Source organism: Siniperca chuatsi, linkage group LG8 (assembly GCF_020085105.1).
Source record: "Siniperca chuatsi isolate FFG_IHB_CAS linkage group LG8, ASM2008510v1, whole genome shotgun sequence".
NCBI classification, from domain to species: Eukaryota; Metazoa; Chordata; class Actinopteri; order Centrarchiformes; family Sinipercidae; genus Siniperca; species Siniperca chuatsi.
The window spans coordinates 15,199,631-15,218,600 of NC_058049.1; the positions used below are offsets into that span (position 1 = coordinate 15,199,631).

General features: G+C 42.9%; 3 protein-coding genes across 3 annotated transcripts; 2 read left to right on the forward strand and 1 right to left on the reverse strand.

The window, feature by feature from the left end:
• The first annotated feature begins 3,109 nt into the window (after positions 1-3,109).
• Positions 3,110-11,155, forward strand: LOC122880569. Its single transcript, XM_044205843.1, has 6 exons — positions 3,110-3,288; positions 4,712-4,825; positions 4,968-6,253; positions 7,584-8,648; positions 8,832-8,960; positions 9,634-11,155. Coding segments are annotated over exons 1-6 (3,522 nt in total). The 5' UTR covers positions 3,110-3,287; the 3' UTR covers positions 10,561-11,155.
• A 2,183-nt stretch (positions 11,156-13,338) lies between these two features.
• cryba1l1 (crystallin, beta A1, like 1) lies at positions 13,339-15,808 on the reverse strand. The gene is made up of 6 exons (XM_044205846.1): positions 15,672-15,808; positions 15,180-15,262; positions 14,871-14,989; positions 14,548-14,689; positions 14,311-14,453; positions 13,339-13,990 (listed from the first exon to the last, which is right to left on the reverse strand). Exons 2-6 carry the CDS (start codon positions 15,252-15,254, stop codon positions 13,843-13,845), a joined length of 627 nt encoding a protein of 208 aa, XP_044061781.1. The 5' UTR covers positions 15,255-15,262; positions 15,672-15,808; the 3' UTR covers positions 13,339-13,842.
• A 1,099-nt stretch (positions 15,809-16,907) lies between these two features.
• crybb1l1 (crystallin, beta B1, like 1) lies at positions 16,908-18,731 on the forward strand. The gene is made up of 6 exons (XM_044205845.1): positions 16,908-17,035; positions 17,184-17,281; positions 17,389-17,507; positions 17,595-17,727; positions 17,823-17,965; positions 18,052-18,731. The coding sequence occupies exons 2-6, from the start codon at positions 17,189-17,191 to the stop codon at positions 18,221-18,223; spliced, it is 660 nt and encodes a 219-aa protein (XP_044061780.1). The 5' UTR covers positions 16,908-17,035; positions 17,184-17,188; the 3' UTR covers positions 18,224-18,731.
• Positions 18,732-18,970: the final 239 nt, after the last annotated feature.

Sequence of the window (18,970 nt, forward strand, 5' to 3'; positions counted from 1 at the left end):
GTGCTTCTCAGATCAAGGACAACAAACTTCAATCAGTCAGTGTAGTCCAGTCTTTTGAAACATGTGAGACTGGGCCATGGTGATGTAACAACCTTTTCAATTCAACAGTGCTGCAATTCATTAATTTAGCTCGTCTCTGTTGTGACTTTTTGGGACAGGTTTTAGGATACATTTACATCGTAGGTGTTTAAATGGCCCTTAAAGTTGTGAAAAAACATCAGGATCAATGTTATGAATAATGTCTTAAATAGAAAAATGTGGCTGCCTGATATGTACAGCAAAGCACCAAAGATATCATATGTTTGGCCTGTATTTCTGTCTGTGACAGTAAATGTTAACGCTTGAGCTCTTTTCCTGAAGCTAATATGAGGTTTCAGCAGTCTCAGACAAATCAAGTGGGAATCTTCCAAAGTCTTTTTAGTACAGTGTTCCCGCTTTTGTGTTACCATTGCTCCACCACAAATCAGCAAGCAAACACTGGCTGTGGTAGCACAGAGAGGGAGTTTGAACTCAGACCGCTGAAACCTCATATTAGCTTCAGCTGAACTTTAGAGGTCATTTTGCACAGAGCAAGGACTCTGTATTTTGTCCCCCATCACCTCCAATGAAATGGCTTTAGGGAGGGATCTCTTTGCAGCCTGTATGAACACAACTAAAGTGACCAATAGCCCCTTGAGTGTACGTATGTGCACGTGAACATTGTATAAAGGTAGACTTGAAGAAAATGTGAACTTATCCTTTAACTTTCCACGAGCACCACACTGAAAAGAGCAGATCTTAGCGGCAGCAGCTTTGTTTTTTCCATCCTCTCACTAAGTAATCATCTAGTGAACCATCTTTATACAACTATTATTTAGACGTACTATACTGTAGACACCATTTGTCAACTCTCACAAGTAGAGAAGCGCATAATACATCGTGAAACTGTAAAAATGCCTGGATTATTGTGGGTTAGCCTGGGTTATTGATATCCATATAAATATATCTCGTGCTCAGTCAGGGAGGCAGGGGTTGACAGGCAGACTGGTAGCTCTGTACAAGACAACATATAGGTAGATAAAAATAACACCTTGTTAATGTGTTTATTCATATCACGCAGGGGCAGGGTATCCAAGGTTGGTCATTAAAATTGTTCAGCCCAAATAAGATCTTAACCAGACTGTGGCAGAGTTGGGTGGTAACAATTAACACGGGACTATGTTTTTATTGAGTCTCAGTATGGAGTGTCTTCAGCCACAGTAATGTGCCATTATAGTGTTTCACTGATTAAAATGTAGTGTAACAGTAGCACAATTAGAGAAGTCACCAAAGTAGTCCCAGTTACACAGAAGTGTGTACCTAAACTTTGCTAACATTAGCTAACAGCCACCATAAGTGAGTGGTCATACCAGACCAAGTATGGCTGTAGCAGCAAAACCTCTGAGTGTACTGAACTAAGCAAGTGTGAGTTTTATTGCTTTTGAATTAAACCTTTCATTTTTAAAGAGAAGAATGTGTTATTTCTTCCCTCAAAAGTTACATAGTCTCAGTTTAAGTCCACCCAGCTAGATTTACGCAGTGTAGCCCTACCATTAACCCTACCTTCTTTAAGGTTATAATGCTCAGTTTAAACTGCATTTAATCTCTTTAAAGAGGCGATAGTTTAACTGTATGGTTACTTTGAAGGTTGTAGTTTGTGGTGCTGTTAAATTGTACTGTGTTATATTTAGAGGTATTTTCTAATATTTTGAAGAAAAACCTCAAAGTATAACGCAGTAGGCTACAAGTCAATTGCAATACAAACTAAAGCCTAAAACCAAACATTATAATATAATATTCAAGTAGAATTTATTGCAGGGAATGTAACTAAGTACATTTACAAAAGTACTGTACTTAAGTACAAATTTGAGGTACTTGTACTTTACTTGAGTTTTTGCAATTTATGCAACTTTATACTTCTACTCCACCACATTTGTCTGACCGCTTTAGTTACTTTTCAGATTACAATTTTTCATACCTTCCTGTCCAGTGAAAACCATGTATCTCCAAATTTGGTGATTTTGAATTTTAATCTTTCTGATAAAATGAAGAATTAACCTGGTTGGATCAGCTGGAAAATGCATCATGAAAAGTTGACTTTTTAAAGATGCGTGGTTCTCGCAGGACAGCAACGCTACAATCATATGATGATCTTACAGAATATGATGCATTGCTGTAGATTAAACTACCCAACTGTATATAAAGTAGTTAAAATTTGCTCAAGCTTAAACAACTAGTAGTAAAATGCAACATACACATTAATGCAGCAGTAATATTATCCAGAAACATCATATAATAAAACACTGAAAGGGACCATTTTACTGCATGAGTATTTTTACTTTTGATACTTTAAATACATTTAGCTGATAATACATACATACTTTTACTTATGTAAGGTTTTAAATGCAGGGTTTTACTTGTAGTGGAGTGTGGTATTGATACTTTTACATATGTAAAGGCTCTGAGTACTTCTTCCACCACCGCTAACTTAATTAGTTTTAGCTAGGTGCTCCCAAATAGACTGGCAACTAAGTGTAAATTAAATTAGACATTTTTTAAATCACTTTTGGTCTCTCAACTTACTTGTCTGTGGCCACCAGCCAGCACGGTATATGTAGATATAATCACTGACCACCAAAAAGGTGTTACACCTAGAGTCTAATCTCTTGAAGCGAAAAAAAAGTAGCAAAAGTGAGTTATCTTGTCTTTAATGCTCTTTCTGTAATCTTTGGCGGTCCGTCGCTGTACGGTGGCCGCTGCGTGGTGACGCTCCTGCCCCCTGCTGGCGAAGCGACGAACTACAATGTACCAATGCCGCTGATGACCACGCTGACCCGTGGATGACCTCACTAAAAACAGACAGAAAAACCCCACTGAAAAACAAAATATACTGTCTGTTAACTTTACTTTTAAAGATATGTTGTTGTTTTTTAAACGAAACGATTTCATTTCTTTGACGGATTTATAGACAGCAAACGGTGAGTGACGCCGGTGTCTTGTCACCTGCTCGCGTTTGTGTGCGACAACGTTACAGCCCGCCAGGAGAAAGTAGTTTAAACAGCTCAGGTTGTACTAAGTTTTGTTAGAGCCACTAATTTAATGTTCATGACTAACAGGTGGTCTGTTATGACTAGTTTACGCCTCCTTACTCTGGGCGGTCTGGTCGTGTTGTGCACCTGCTAGCTGGCTGCTAGTCATCGGCAGTGATGCTAATCTGCAGGTGTGCTCTGATCACAGCGACGCTTTGATTGCAGACCCCAGTTTAATTAAGTATGGCCCAGCTGACACAGTTTTTATTGCTGATTTTATCCAGTTCAAAACGTATAGGGCTACATTAGTTTGTTATAAAAACCATAGGGAGGGAAACTTCAACGCACAATAATTGTAATAATTTGTAAGGTAACATTTTGTTCAGGCATTGGACTACTTAACTTAAAATGCATGAATTTGTCATCAAACCCATTATAGAGAAAAATAAATCTGCTGTTTAATACAATTTGGCGAGAGCTAAAGGTTCTGGGATTTAGAAATAAGATGACATTCAAAGCTCTTAATATGTTAATAAGTACTCAATGTTGGACTGAATGTGCAAAATGTAGTATTGTCAATTAAACTGGAGCCATAAGCCTATCATTATCAAAATATAGCTACAGTATTAACTTAATTTAATTAATAGGGTTCAAGGTTCAGCTTTATTGTCATTACACAACACAGGATTGCACAATTATATGTATAAATATTCAGATGTTTAAATTAGAACACACACACACACACATATATATATATATATATATATATATATATATAAAGTATATAAGTAAATAAAGTATATAAAAGCAGCACTAAAAGAAGAAATAAAAAGGAAAACTAAATTACACACCCAAACATATGTACAGTATGTGCAATGTGCAATAGTATACATAAATAATAATAATACAAGTTAAACCTCAATTTATAACATAAGTTAAATACATCTCACTATAACAGCTCATTATGGGGCTTTAAGTACACAGTATATAGTACTCCAACACCCCTGCTCAATAAAGCACATAATCTCTTTAACAGTTGGTGGTGGTATTAACAGAAAGAAGAAAATGAATTTGCTGTGTGTAAAACAGAGACGAGAGACTGTTAAGTATCGATGCTACTCGTGTTCCTGGATTCTTGCCAAAGTCACAGAATCGATTGAGTCATAATAGATCTGTCCATCAATACAACACAGTCCACAGTGTAATGTTTTTTTCACATTGTATAAAGATGGACCGATGATGTTTGTATTGATTACTGTTTGTTTGCTTGTTCCTCACACATGGGTACCGTTATAGATTAGTGTTAGAAATTTTGTGCTCTTATTTAAGCCCTTTTCATGAGCCTGATGAAGCACTAAATGCATTGCTCATGCCAACGTTAATAAAATATCTATGATCAAATACTTTTATGGGCTGCATGTGCGGCCATTGCCACAAACACCTGTGTTTTAACTGTTTCTAGCTGCAAAAAAATTATTTTTCTTGTTACACTTTTGAAAACTTAAATTTATCTCACATTCATAAATGTGTGACGTCAAGCGTTGTTTACAATTCTGGCCAGCTCGAATTCAGCAGTGTAGAAAGACGTATTTGCACCAAATACAATTTGTCATCACCTTTATTGATTCACCCTCAATCTCCTCCTCTCCGTTCCTCTTCTGAAGTGGATGGGGAGATGTGGTGCTACCAGAAACCGGGGTTTGCAGCCCTCCTCCTCGCTGAGCTGCAGAGACAGCAACAGTGCAACCAGTTGTGTGACACTGTGCTCAAGACAGAAGGTATAAACAGAAGCACAACAACAGCTTTAATTAGTACTCTGTGTAGGATGTGTGCATATAGACAACATCCTAACATCTCCTATTCTTGCTTCATGTAGTTGTGGAAGCCGTTATCATTATTGACATCTTTTCTGTCCTCCAGGTGTATCGGTGCCAGCACACAGTTGTATTCTCTCAGCTATCAGCCCCCACATCTCCTCCGCTCTGTCCTCCACGCCGCCGCCCCCTGCAGGACAGAGCCGTCTCTTGGAGTTTCGGGCTCTCGGCGCTTGCACCCTGCTCCACCTGGTCAGGCTGCTGTACTCTGGAGAGATGGCAGGGGAGGGGGAGAAGGAGAAGCAAAAGGCAATTTCTGCTGCAGCCAAGCTGGGCATCCACGGGCTGGTGGAGGTCACAAAAAGAGATCGTAAAAGCGGAAATGAGGAAGGAGAAGGCCGGCATACAGACGTAGGAGTGCAGACGGAGCCACTGATGCCTGAGGAGAATGAGGGGAGACAGGGCAGGTGGAGGAGAGAAGTGAGGGATGGGAGCACCTTTCTGTGGAAAGAGACACTGTCAGATGGTGAAAAAGACACATGGACTCAGACAGAGGAGCTGCAGGTAAACACAGCTCCCCCTTCTCACCCAGCAGCCTCCTTTGAGACCATTGATATGGCTGCTTTCCAGAGTTTAGGACAGACAGACCGCCATCTTCTTCCCCCTCAAATTCCCTACGTCCCTATATCCCTCATCTACCCACCAGATGAAAATCAAACACACCAACTTTCCTCTGCTCCCGTGTGGCAAGAATCCACAGCAGCTGGGGACACATCTGTTGCTGTTGTGGCACCACCGTGCACCTCCGCCCCCCCGTCCCTCCTTACTTTTTCCAGCCAAGAGACCCTAGGTGCTGCTGACCCTCAGGGCTGGTGGGCTGGCCCTGAAGGAGCAGCCAGAGAGGACGATCAGTTTGAGCAGTTTCAAGGCAACATCCCAGGATACATCAGCTACTTCCTGAACCCGAACAAGGAGGAGGGCTCCCGCAGAGGGCAAGCAAGGAGGAGGCAGGGAGCAGGAGTGGGAGGTGCCAGGAGAGCCGGGACTGGTGAGAAAAGAGCCAGGAGACCACGAGCAAGAACAGGAGGGAGGGGGAGAAGAGGGTTAATGCAGACAGTGGATGTGCAGGAAGTGGGGGTGAGCAGGCTGCAGAAGCTGTTCCTGCAGAGGTGGGGGATGAGGGCGTCCAGGCCGGGTCAGGGCGGAGGAGCTGTAGGCAGGAAGTTGCACCTGAAGACCAGAGAGCTTCTGAAGCCAGCCAAGAGTCATAGGAGAAGAGGGCGCGGCAAAGTGTGGGAGTTCAGCCAGAGTGGAGACCTGCTGCCGTACAGTGAGGGAGGAGGAGGTAACACGCAGCGCGGGCGGAGGAATACAACACAACAGTTTAACCAGGTGAGAACGCTGACATACCTATATGTGACATAATGAAAACATGACACTCAGGGAGACGGGAGGGCTGAAAACAAGGTCCAATCTATGAACTCACCAGTCTCAATGAAACAACATTTTACATCTTGAAATACAGTATTTTATTTATTAGTTATAGAATAACAAGATGCAAAGGTTTAATGGGCTATCATTACTTTTGCAATCACAATTTTTTATTACAATTTCCCGCTTGTTTCTAACCAGGCTAAGACACTTATTTGTGTTTTGGGAGGATAAATATAGAAAGAGAAATCCAGCTGAACCAAAATAATACATTATTATTTAACATGTGAACCTACAAACAGACTGCGTCTTGTAATGTGTGACCTCATGTCGTTAACTGCCCTTCCAGTGCGCCTGCATACGAACAGTTTTGCCCTCCAAACCTTACATTATGTGGACTTCCTAAATTATTCATTACATATAATATAATATATACAATAGTATATGCCTGCAAGCAATAATTAGTATTAGCATTATCTATTAATCATTCATTTTCTAAATTAATCATTTGGTCTATAGTGAAAAAAGACAATTTCTCACAATCACAATTTCCTAACCTGATGTCTTCATATGTCTTGTTTTGTTTGACCAACAGTCCAAAATCCAAAGATATTCAGTTTATTATCACATTTCTCACATTTGAGAAGCTGGAACTTGTTTGGCATTTTTGTTTAATAAATTATTTAAACGACTGATCGACTATTCATTTCAGTGCTACAAAACTATGTCCAATTAATCAATCACCATGTAAACTGAAAATGGCAAACCAATCACTTGAAACATCTACACATGTTCTCCTCTATAGTTGTTGCTACAAAATTACAGCTAATATAGTATCCATCTATCATAGAAAAATGGTTACACTTGTTACATTTAGTTTCCAGTTGTTTAAAGATTTGTCACACCCATACAGTAGAACTTAATGGAAGTATTAGCCAAGATAAAACAACATAGTAGTTGTGTATTTGCGGTTTTAACTTGTAGTAATGTGACACTCTGAGATATTAAGCGGCCACTTTGAGAAGTTGGTGGCTCTGCACCCGATCCATTGGTTGAAAAGATATTGGGTCCAGTTCTCTGATTGGTTAATGGAGTTGTACCAGTGGAGTTCTGACCAATCGTTTTGCTCAAAGAGGATAACAGCTCTGCTCATTGATTTATGAATTGACTTATAAACTTAGTGTATACTCAATGTAAAAAAACAAGAACACACAGTTACACATGTTTAATTCCTTGTGCATCTGCACTTTGTATTGTATTGTAATTTATATGATTTTCTCCCCGGTTACAGGATGGTCTCCCTGTTGGCAGGGCTAAGAGGTCAAGGGCCAAACCAACAACATCAGTTTCCATTTCTTCTCCTCCCATGCAATTCTACAATGTTCATAACTTATCTGCCTCCAGCCCCTCCCTCCAGCCTTCTCCACCCCCGGGCCTGCTGTCACCCACAGCCTCCCACGTGTCTCCAGCATCGTCCCTCCTCCAGACGACCTCCCTCCCTCCTACGGCCCCTCCACCTCATGAGGAACAGCCAGAACACTTTGATCGTCTACTGGAAGAAGTGATGATGGGCCTCGACATTTTACCAAACAACAACAACGGTGGTCCACATTCTCAGCCTCCTCTTTCAACCAGTAGCAGCCGTTATACCTATGCCTCCTCTGGCAATACTTTGGCCTATAACAAACAACCAGGCTGTACCACTGGGACCCTGGAAGCAGGTCCAAGTTTCCATGGGCCCACACAGGTTGTTGCTGTATCAAGAGGAGCTGGCGGCTCCAGCTCTGCAAACAGTGAGGTGCCCCTTCTGCAGCAGAAGGGAGAGAGAGAGCTGAATGAAATGCTGGAGCATTTCCTACAGTCCTTTGAGCAGCACGTTGACAGCTTCTCTGCCAGGGAAGAGGTGGAGATGGGTGGTCAGAGCTGCACAGAGGCTAGCCAGCCTTACACTGTCCTGAATAAATACAGAAAAACCAACACCCCGACCACAAGCTCTCAAAGAACTGAACTGCAACAGAATGATGAAGCTGAAACACCGTCGAGACGTTCACGGCCACGCCAGGTTTCTGCTCGCAGTGCCGTTCCACCCAAACATACTAAGGGAACACCGGGGGAAGTCAGAGCGCCGACCAAACCACAGAAAAAGAGACGACAAAATCAGTATCTGATCACGTCGGAGAAAAAGAGTGTGAGGGTGAGGAAGCCAGTGTCATTGAGTGACGCAAAGACCAAAATTGTTCATGACCGAGGAGACAAGCAGCTACAGCAGATGCCTGTGGTGAAACTGGAGAGGAATGGCCTGCTGCCAGTCAGACTTACACTGCAGGGACACAGCTGTCAGAGTCTGGAAGTCAAGGTGACAAACTTTTCAAACATCTCTCCACTAATGGTTTTGATGATGACGGCTGTCACCATTAGCCCAGCAAAAAAAACTGTTCTGATAACTGATGTTAATATGAAGGTGAAACTGGATTGTGACAGCCACAGAATGGGAAAGAAAATGTCTCAAATGGTTTTTCTGTGCATATATATTTTTCAGAGTCCTGCCAAAACAAAGACCAGTTCAGTGAAATACCCACGTGGCAGCTTGTCTGACAAGACTGACAAGACAGTCTCCTGGAGCACAAAGAAGTACCCAATCAGGAGTAGGTTTAGGGAAGCACATATGGTGAGCATTGACCTTTTTTTACACGATGGAAGACCTTGTGTAGTCGAAAGTGTCTTCCAAACATCTGTTCTTTAAAGAAAGTGTTTTTAGCCACACTAACAGCGAGGCTGTGGGGATGGCAGTGTCGGTTATGTTGACTTAAATATGTCAACAATTATTGGACTGCTATGAAATTTTGTACAGACATTCATGGTCCGCAGATGATGTAGCCTAATGACTTTAGTGATCCCCTGACTTTTTCTCTAGCACCATCAGTAGGCCAAAGCGTTCACTTATTCTGAGAAATATCTCAACATCTACAAGATGGATTGGCACAAAACTTTGTACAGACATTCATGGTTCCTAGGCGGTCAATCCTATCAACTTTTCATGTAGCGCCATCATCAGGTCAAAACCTTACTTCCTGCAAAACTAATGACATTCCCATCAGCCTCAGCTGTACTTTGTGTTTAGTGCTAATTAGCATTAGCATGCTAACACACTAAACAAAGATTGTGAACATGGTAAACATTACATCTGCTAAACATCAGCATGTTAGCATTGTCATTGTTAGCATGTTAGCATGATGGCCTTACAAGTACAGCCTTGCAAAGCTGCTAGCATGACTGTAGACTCTTAGTCTTAGGTTTTTGTATTTGTCTGCATAATCTAATAAGGTTCATTTATTTTACAGGACAGTATGCCCTTTCTTGTGGAGCCACTTCCAGACAAACAGCCACCCTCAGCAGGACAACGAGCTCGCAGGCGAGGCAGGACCAAGAAAAACGGACAACTTCTCAGTTTAACTAATGGTGAAAGTTCAACCCCACCAATTCAGCCACAGCCTGTGGATGAACAACTAGAGAGACATGAAGAAGAATTGACTGTCCAGCCACAGGAAGAGGCAGAGGGACCTACAAGGAGGGGAATGAAGAGGGGAGCAGAGTCAGAGGAGGAGACAAGTGATGGTGCCACTATGGCCAAGAGAGCTTTCTTTGAGCAAATGGCACAGCCGACCTCTGAAACATGCATACCAAGCACCGAAGCTGCAGACTTTGTCTCTGAACCCGCAACCACAGAAATAGAGGACGTAATCGATGTGGAAACTGTTTCGCTGACCAGTGTTAGAGATTTTTTACAAAGAGAAGAACAAAAACCAGTGTGGAGTGAAATCAAACTCAGAGAAACTGAGGAAAGTTTGATGGATGAAGAGAAGAAGAGCAGCAGTAATGAGATAATCGATGTGGATGGAGATGTGGAAGATGACTGCCACAAAGAGGCAGAAAAAGGCCGCCGCCAAAGCAGAACAACTCTGTCACATTTTGTTAAAGTGAACTCTTTTGTTTCACCTCCTTCGCATTCAGCTGAAGAGGTCAGTCTGGGGACGACAGGAAGCTGGGAAGAGGACGAGGTCATTGACGTGATTGGAGATTCTAGTCCTGTCCCTGATCCGGTGATCATCAGCTGGACAGAGTCTTCAGAGGGCGAGGAAGAGGAAGGAGACGAGGATGTTGATGTTGTCGGAGAAAAGATAGACTGCGCTTCATCAGCGATCTTCATTACTAAGAGTAAAGGTGAGCTTGTTAACAGAAAATATCAGACTGAGATGCTCTTACATTAGCATCTGTGATGTCCCGTCTAGTGCCAACTTTTCTACTCGTCTTCTTCAGTTCGTGTTATTTCTTACATTTCCCAGAAAGCATTCCTGAATTAGTTTCATTAGCTGTGAGTTACAGGGCAGGTAGAGAAATGTAGTTTTATCATGAATATCTTCTGTTGTGTGTTGCTGCAAACACACTGACAATCACGTGAGGGATTTTTTTTTTCCTATTCTACCAATGTTTAGGAGAAAAAGAGCTGTGAGCAACATGTTAGCTATTTGTTTGGATTGAAAGACGCGCGTCATGCATAAAGACAGTTAGGTGAGTTTAATCAGCAACAAAACAACAGGACTGTAGTTTGTCTGCAGCTATTCAGTTTCCGTATCAGTATACAGACTCAAACTGTCACAGGTGATCGGGATTGTTCATTTTGTACATTTTGTACTTTGTAGATATTCAGCCATTGATTTTATGCAGAGCTGCAAGTTGTTACTGCTAAGTTCAGTAATTTAGGATTGTTAAGCAGATATATTCAGCAACGTTTGTTTTAACTGTCGAGTGTTGAAAACAACACTAACTGAACATCGTAGAAAAGGTTTCAGTCGTAGTCATCTGGACACTGTTTTCAGAATCAAGACGTTTCGGCTCCCATCCGGAAGTCATTCTCAATTGTGAAAAAATTGGACGGGAACTGGAAATTTAAACTACTCTGAGTTACATAAGCCCTGCCCTCAGGAAGGAATCTGCCTGAGTATCTGTTAATAGCTAGTTTCACCTGAAACTGACCTAATAGTTTCAAGATGGCCCAGTAATCAGTAATCAGGCCTATTGTTCTCTGGCTGCATCTACTTCATCACTGCTAAGTGCCTGATTAGCATGTGATAGGCGTGACCAAGGTGATAATACACTCTGATAGACTTTGGGCAGATTAAATCTCAGACCACCATTTCTGTTCAAAGAGGGGTTCTCTTTCTTCACAAAAATGGCTTCCTTGACGCCCCGTTCAAACCAACTCTTCTCTCTACTAAAATCTTCACCTCGCTGTCTTCAAATGTGTGGTTTGTAGCTTTTCTTTCTTTCTTTTCTTTCTTTTCTTTTCTTAAACCACACATTTGAAGACAGCGAGGTGAAGATTCTTAGTAGAGAGAAGAGTTGGTTTGAACGGGGCGTCAAGGAAGCCATTTTTGTGAAGAAAGAGAACCCCTCTTTGAACAGAAATGGTGGTCTGAGATTTAATCTGCCCAAAGTCTATCAGAGTGTATTATCACCTTGGTCACGCCTATCACATGCTAATCAGGCACTTAGCAGTGATGAAGTAGATGCAGCCAGAGAACAATAGGCCTGATTACTGATTACTGGGCCATCTTGAAACTATTAGGTCAGTTTCAGGTGAAACTAGCTATTAACAGATACTCAAAAGCAGATTCCTTCCTGAGGGCAGGGCTTATGTAACTCAGAGTAGTTTAAATTTCCAGTTCCCGTCCAATTTTTTCACAATTGAGAATGACTTCCGGATGGGAGCCGAAACGTCTTGATTCTGAAAACAGTGTCCAGATGACTACGACTGAAACCTTTTCTACGATAGAACACTCCTGGACGAATGAGGGACTACACCGACTAACTGAACAGTTAAGAAAGAGATTCACAGCAAAAGAAATAAGGTTTATCTACTGTCAAAGGAATCAGGAGTGTTTTATTAGTTGTAACTATGACTATGACTGAATTAGTTGTAATTATGATTGATAATGTCAGCCTCTGTTCTGCCACAGTTTGTAAATGTTCCAGGAAAACTCTTGTCTTCCTATTTTTACAGTCAAGTTATGTTTGACAGTGTTCCTCGAGGCACTTTTGAGTCTAAGACTTCTACAATAAAGACTCCTCTCTACTTCCTGTGTGGCACCAGCTTTATTCTGTGACTCCACATGCACGTCACCGAACATGAGGCTCATCATCAGGATGTAGATTTCATTTTCTCCCTCACCTCAAGACACAAATGTACAATACTTAGAAAAATGACAAAAGCCCAACCCATACAGCAGCATGGTCGATATTATTGATCAGTTATAGCTTAATATTATTAAAATACTAACGCAACATGTATAAGTCAATATCTCCAGTAATATTGGAATCACACAGTCAACTAAAATACAGTTATCTAAATTTTGAACATCACTGATGAGGTCATCGTATTTGTTAGTTTCAGTGTTGCTGTATTGGACTTTCCTTATGCTGCATATTGTCAAAATGGCAAATGTGTTTCTTAATTTGCTTGTGTTTTATTTATTTATGTTTTGTCAGAGTGGTGAAGATAGTGCAAAGTGCACCTATATCTGTCATGTATTTTTCATGTCAGGTCCTTTTAAAACAGGATCTTCTCTTTTCTTTTCTTCTTTTCTCAACACACACAAGAAACTCATCCAGATTTTCCTCCCCTATCCTACACCACATGACATGACCACAATGACCTGCTTTTATTATGGGACAAGGTATCAAAACATGAATAGAAACTTATCAAACCACACCTGCAACATGCATATGTTTGAGAAGTCTCTATAGACATTTTGATACGTTTGTCCCATTGCGAAAACTTTCATTTAAAACCCATCACAACTGGCATAAACTCCAGCCAACAACAACCGCTGTTCTCTCTGAAGAGAAAAAACTACAAACTTTGCACGCCTGCATGAGGTGTGTCTCATACTGCAAAGAGAGGGGCCCACTTTATTCATGTATTTGTGTTTTTCTAAACAAGTCACCATGAAATCACAGGCACACATATATAATAAAACAAGAATACGTGAATTGAAAATTAGTTTATTAGTTATCAACCTGTGGATCAACCTCCTACACACAACAACAAAACACATCTGAGCTGCACCGAGGAGGGTGAGTGCAGCTGGGGAGGTTTTCCTGGTCATGTTGGAGCTTTATCTCCCCATCTGTTTGGTTTCAGCTCGCTGAGGAACTGCTCTACTCGTCACCCAGCTCAGGTGAGAGTACAGCGCAGGTGTGTGTTTGTGTTCGAGTGTGTAGGGACCTCTAGACCAAATAAAAAGACACTGTGTGAGTGTCAGCGTGTGTGTGTGTGTATGGAGCGTGTGTTTCCCTGTGCTTTAACGGTGCGATATTGTCTCTTATCACACTCTGGCAGCGGCTGTAAATCAATAGTGTTGTTGGGGCGGCTGTTGCGGCTCAAGTTAAGAGGAAGAAAAGGACTGAAGAGAGACAGAAAGAAAGAGAGATATGGGTAAAGGGAGGGGGGTCGAGGGGAGCTGCTGTCTCAGTCTCAGCTTGTCCTCCTTTCAGTGCTGGATGCGCCTGATGGACTGGATCTGGGGGGTCTGACAGTGGGAGCCCCAGTTCCTCCAGTGCTGGTAGTCTCCACTGTGTCTCTCACACTCCATGATGTACTGCTGGCCCCTGTAGCCTGGGTGCTGGTAGCACACAAAGCTGTGGGATGGGCAGAGAAGGCAGCCAGGGTTAGTGAGACTATTTTAGGAGCTGCATGAGCTGCTGTGACAAGTGTGGCTGAGTGGGGATTTAGTACATACTTAGAGCTCCAGCTGGGATGTCTATTACATATAATACATGCTAATGAGGGGTCATAGTGACAAACAGTGTACAGGTTTATTTGTCTAGTGTGTAGATTACATTAATTAACTAAGACAAGTGTAAATCACCTGGAACATGGAGGAGCATTTGTAGAGGTGTGTCCTGATAAAATGCATCTTATTCGTGCTGTTCACACAATCAGATTCACAATAACTTACGCGCCGCACTGCACGTGCATGGAGCCAACTTCAGGCATCATCCAGCCCATGGCCTGCAGAGAAGGGTAGTCGTCGCAGATCTCCACACTGCGGCCCATGAAGTTCTCCCTCTCAAAGATGATCATGCGACTGCTCTGGTGGGACTGTAGGGGGGAGAGAGAAATGGTTGGATTTTTGGGGGGGGGGATTCCTGAGGTGATTGCCACCTGAACACTTAAGAGACAGGATGTTACTCACGGCGCAGTAGATGGGGCGCAGAGACATGAGGCGCTCCACGTGGTAGGAGAGGGAACCACTGTAAGCGTCCCAGTGGGGGTACTCTCCTCTCTCCAGGATGAACTGCTGGCCCTGGAAGTCATGGTGCTCAAAACCCACCCAGCTGTTCACAGAGAGGGGGTGTTTACCATCACTTTACAGTGTGTCCTGAAGATGTTTGTTTCTGCTATCAAACTTAGATTCTTGTTTCTGACTATTTCACATTTTTGTACAGTCAGTATACTGGGTCTCATTTTTGTCTAGTCTTTTTTTCTTTTACCAGAGCAAAACTTTGTGAGACTTACGCTCCGCTCTCCACCCTGATGGAGCGGATGTTGTCCAGTCCACACTCCTGAATGTTGCAGCACTCGGAGGTGAACTCCAGGCACTTGCCCTGGAAATGCTCCTGCTCAAACACAGTCACCTGGGGAGACGGAGCGAGGGACGATGAGGAGGAGGAGCAGGGGATGGAGAATAAGAGGCAGCAAGAAATATAGGTTATGGTATAAGTCACCCTCTTTTACCTTCGAGTATCAAGCAGAGATGCACAGATCATATAAATCCATCTCATATCCACCGCATATAGTTTTGAATCACATCATTTGTTTGTTTACCTTGAAGAAAGGAGCCATGCCCATTCCTGAGTTGATCAGCGGCTGCATCATTGGGGACCTTGTAGTTCTGTACATCTTTATTCCTAAGGTGGCAAATGAGGACACGGAGAAGGAGGTAAAGTAAAAGGCAAGAAGGTATGGGGGAAAATGTCCTCTAGAGACTCGCTTAGAGCATCAATGATTCAACTATGTATATTCTATAGACTATTTGGCATGTTTTCTTAGTGTAAAACACGATGTGGTGTTCAGTTTCCACTTACAGGAACACCACAAATCCAAATCTGGACTAAAACATATGGAGGAGGTCTGGCCAAAAATAGTTCAATTTACTTTTTTAAAATGTGAAATGTGAAATTCAATTCGGATAACAATTAACGTGTGGTGCAGTTGTTTTATAAAAGTGCTTTTGTTTTTCGGTGTCTGTGTGAAGCGGCTTGAGTGCACCTGTCTGTCTGACCCTGAGCTGTGTTGAAAGCAGAGATGCAGCCTTACCTAGAGTGGCACTTTATAGGAAGAGCTTGGGAGTGATACGCGCCTACCGCCTGCCTCGCGTAGAGCTTTGAGAGAACCTGGCGCTTCAGTTTTATACCGACGGTCGGGGAGCGCGCCTGCAGATGCGCGTCCACGGCTCTGACTCGGACCGCGCTCACCGTCCATTTGGCACAGCGGCAGCGCCCGCAGCGAGGCGCGCTTCCGGATTCGCTGCGTGGCTCAGCAGATCCTATAGTGCTGTTGGTGATCAGAAACAAAGGCGCTCCGGTATGTTCGGACCCCGGTCAGCAGTCCAGCGCGTGCCCAGGCACAAAGGGCCGGGATCGGGGTGGAGAATGTGGGGATTAACGGCGGAGCAGAGAGGCTCCGCGGGGGGACACAGTAGGAGATAACTGGGTGGGTCTGTGTGCATGTATTGAAACGTTAGAGAGCTATTCATTTTAGTCCTGTTCACACTGTGGCATCTCATTATCACCAAAACGCTCTTGCGCGCACCTTCAAGGGTGCAGGTACACCTGTGTGCACACAGATGTGTGGTTTAGCTAAATCAGTGGTTTTCAAAGTGAATGCAACAGTTCTGATTAAAGTTTCCCTGCAGTTATATTCCCATTTAAACAGTTATCCAATTCTAAATTACATCAAACATACAAAAGTCCAACACACAAATCCTATCCTATCAAACGTCTGTGGTCTGTTGCCTCTATGTGGGGGGTGAACCTCAGACATAACATTAGGGAAGCATTTCATTCAGATTTATGTATCACACATGAATGTTACTCACTGATATTATCTGGAAACATGTAGCCTGGAACATTTCATAAATAAATTACAATAAATAAATTAGAACATAAATTACTTTTAACTTTAACTGCCTTATGTGAAAACCAGACCACACTTTCCCGCAGCCACAATCAAATCATTCATGTCACTGTGTGCAATAAAGCCTGTCTAAGTATACTGATTTATACTGTATAACTATAACTAAGTGTATAAGTGGGTTGGTATGGTGACAGGAGAATAAAGAATCTGAAATCTAAAACTAAATTACTTTGATTTAGGGTCATTATTTACCTCTAAATGTTGATGTCAGGAGCATCAACTTGTATTTCATTAGTTCTATCAGTAACTGGTTTTCAGTCTGTTCGCCAGCTTCTGTCAGTGCTCCTCTGCCTCCGCCCATCCTCTCTGTCCGTCCCTCTCTGATGATGTGGGGTTTCTTTTGTCCCGTGCCTCTGACCTCAGCAGGTTTATTTCTCTCCCCATAATCCCTCTCCTATGGGCGCCAGCGTATAAAAGGGAGAGGCACACTCCGAGCCACACACAATCTGAGTGAGGCTCGGCGTAGGCATTGCACACACATACAGGTAAGATACGCACACACACCTAGATTACACCTAAATATACAAATTATTCTGTATACTTTTACATTTATAAACTTTCCTCTATCCCTCATTTCAGTCAAAACAGGTACGATTTGTCATACGAGTGTTTTTTTCCTCTCTTTCCACCCAGTAATCATGTCCAGTGGAGATAAGTCCAAGACTTCTTCCCAGACTGACGGGAAGGCCGCTCAGGGCAAGAAGTCTGAGATGGGAATGATGTCCTACAAGGTGCGTGGCTGTCACATGGGACTTCAGATACAGATAATAGTGATATCATGATATGATTATCATATCACAGACCCTTACTGTTGTAATGACTCAACTGTCCCCTCCAGATGTACGTGTTCGACCAGGAGAACTTCCAAGGTCGCATGATCGAGATCAGCAACGAGTGCATGAATGTGTGTGAGATGGGCATGGACCGCGTGCGCTCCCTGCGTGTTGAGTGTGGCCCGTAAGTATCAAAAAAGATACATGTGCATTTTCACATTCAAAACACTCGTGTCCGCATCGATACTTTATAATATTGTCTCATCTGCAGCTTTGTGGGCTTTGAGCAAATGAACTTCTGTGGTGAGATGTACATCCTGGAGAAGGGAGAGTATCCTCGCTGGGACTCCTGGAGCAACTGCCAGAAGAACGACTATCTGCTGTCCTTCAGGCCTGTGAAAATGGTAAAAAAAACAAAAAAAAACACGCTTGGTTTCACTCTTAAGTTTCCCTTTTGCTTCAGATTCCTCCCTAAACGTAGTGGTTTTCTCTCTTCCAGGACCCCGAGAAGCACAAGATCTGTCTGTATGAGGTTGGAGAGTTCAAGGGCCGCAAGATGGAGATCATGGATGATGACGTTCCCAGCCTGTTCTCCTACGGCTTCACCGACAGAGTGGGCAGCATCATTGTCAGCTGTGGAACGTGAGTGTCACTGTTAGAGCTCAAAAACAGGACTCAAATGACATAAGGCCATTCCTACACTGACTTGTTTCCTCTTTTTTCTCCAGCTGGGTGGGATACCAGTTCCCTGGATACCGTGGCAGCCAGTACCTGCTGGAGAAGGGCGACTACAGGCACTTCAACGAGTACGGCGCCCGCCATCCTCAGTTCCAGTCCGTGAGGCGTATCCGTGACATGCAGTGGCACCAACAGGGCTGCTACACCATGGCCAGCAAGTGAGGCTCAGGGAAGGAGAGAAAGAGAAAGAGCGGAAGTGAGGGAGAGGGGCGGAGGAAGAGGGAAAGGGGGAGAGATGTCTGAGGCCTTACTTCAGTACTTTACATGGTCTTTGATCTAACGCAGTGAGGGGAAGGGTGAGGATTTAGATCTACCCCTGATTGGAGACAACACTTCAGTGGAAGGACCACTTGGACCACCCTCCATTCCTCTCTGTCTCTACTTTTCTCTTTCTCCCCTATGGGCTGAGTTTTGCTTTCCCCCCTTTTCTCCCTTTTTTTAGTCCCTCACTTCATTCCCCTCCACGGTCCTCTGAAACACCAAAGAGGGAACACGACACCTGTGGCTGTTTTACACACTTGATTCTCGGCTCAGGGTATGATGCACCATGGGAAACTGAGTCCCTAGAGCCCCCTGCCCCCCATCTTCTTGCCCCTGTGCTTTGCACACCCTCTCTGCTGTACAGAATCCTGGCCAAGTTTTCAATAAAAAGGAAAATCTTGATTTCAAAGATGTTGTTGTTGTTACTTATTACTGGAAAATCACCTGCTTGAAAATGTTAAAGAACAAAACATACAAATAAAATATTAAGATGAATAAAAATGTGAAATTTATCAATTTTGAATAATCAATAATAAATATGTTTTTCTGAAGCTCAGTATTTTGGATGCTAGCTGGACACCAAGTATTACATCACACTTGACTTCAAACTTTTCAGGAATTATTGTGAACCAGTATGTTATTTGTGTG

Excerpts from the sequence above, each read along its gene's own strand:
- cryba1l1 (XM_044205846.1), bottom strand. The coding sequence starts at position 15,254 with ATGTACAGAACTACAAGGTCCCCAATGATGCAGCCGCTGATCAACTCA. Across the intron at positions 14,990-15,179 it reads GCATGGCTCCTTTCTTCAAG|GTGACTGTGTTTGAGCAGGA; the intron begins GTAAACAAACAA and ends CCGTCTCCCCAG. Across the intron at positions 14,690-14,870 it reads ATCAGGGTGGAGAGCGGAGC|CTGGGTGGGTTTTGAGCACC; the intron begins GTAAGTCTCACA and ends CTCTGTGAACAG.
- crybb1l1 (XM_044205845.1), top strand. The coding sequence starts at position 17,189 with ATGTCCAGTGGAGATAAGTCCAAGACTTCTTCCCAGACTGACGGGAAG. Across the intron at positions 17,282-17,388 it reads TGGGAATGATGTCCTACAAG|ATGTACGTGTTCGACCAGGA; the intron begins GTGCGTGGCTGT and ends TGTCCCCTCCAG. Across the intron at positions 17,508-17,594 it reads CTGCGTGTTGAGTGTGGCCC|CTTTGTGGGCTTTGAGCAAA; the intron begins GTAAGTATCAAA and ends TCTCATCTGCAG.
- LOC122880569 (XM_044205843.1), top strand. Across the intron at positions 6,254-7,583 it reads CAACACAACAGTTTAACCAG|GATGGTCTCCCTGTTGGCAG; the intron begins GTGAGAACGCTG and ends CCCCGGTTACAG. Across the intron at positions 8,961-9,633 it reads GGTTTAGGGAAGCACATATG|GACAGTATGCCCTTTCTTGT; the intron begins GTGAGCATTGAC and ends TTTATTTTACAG.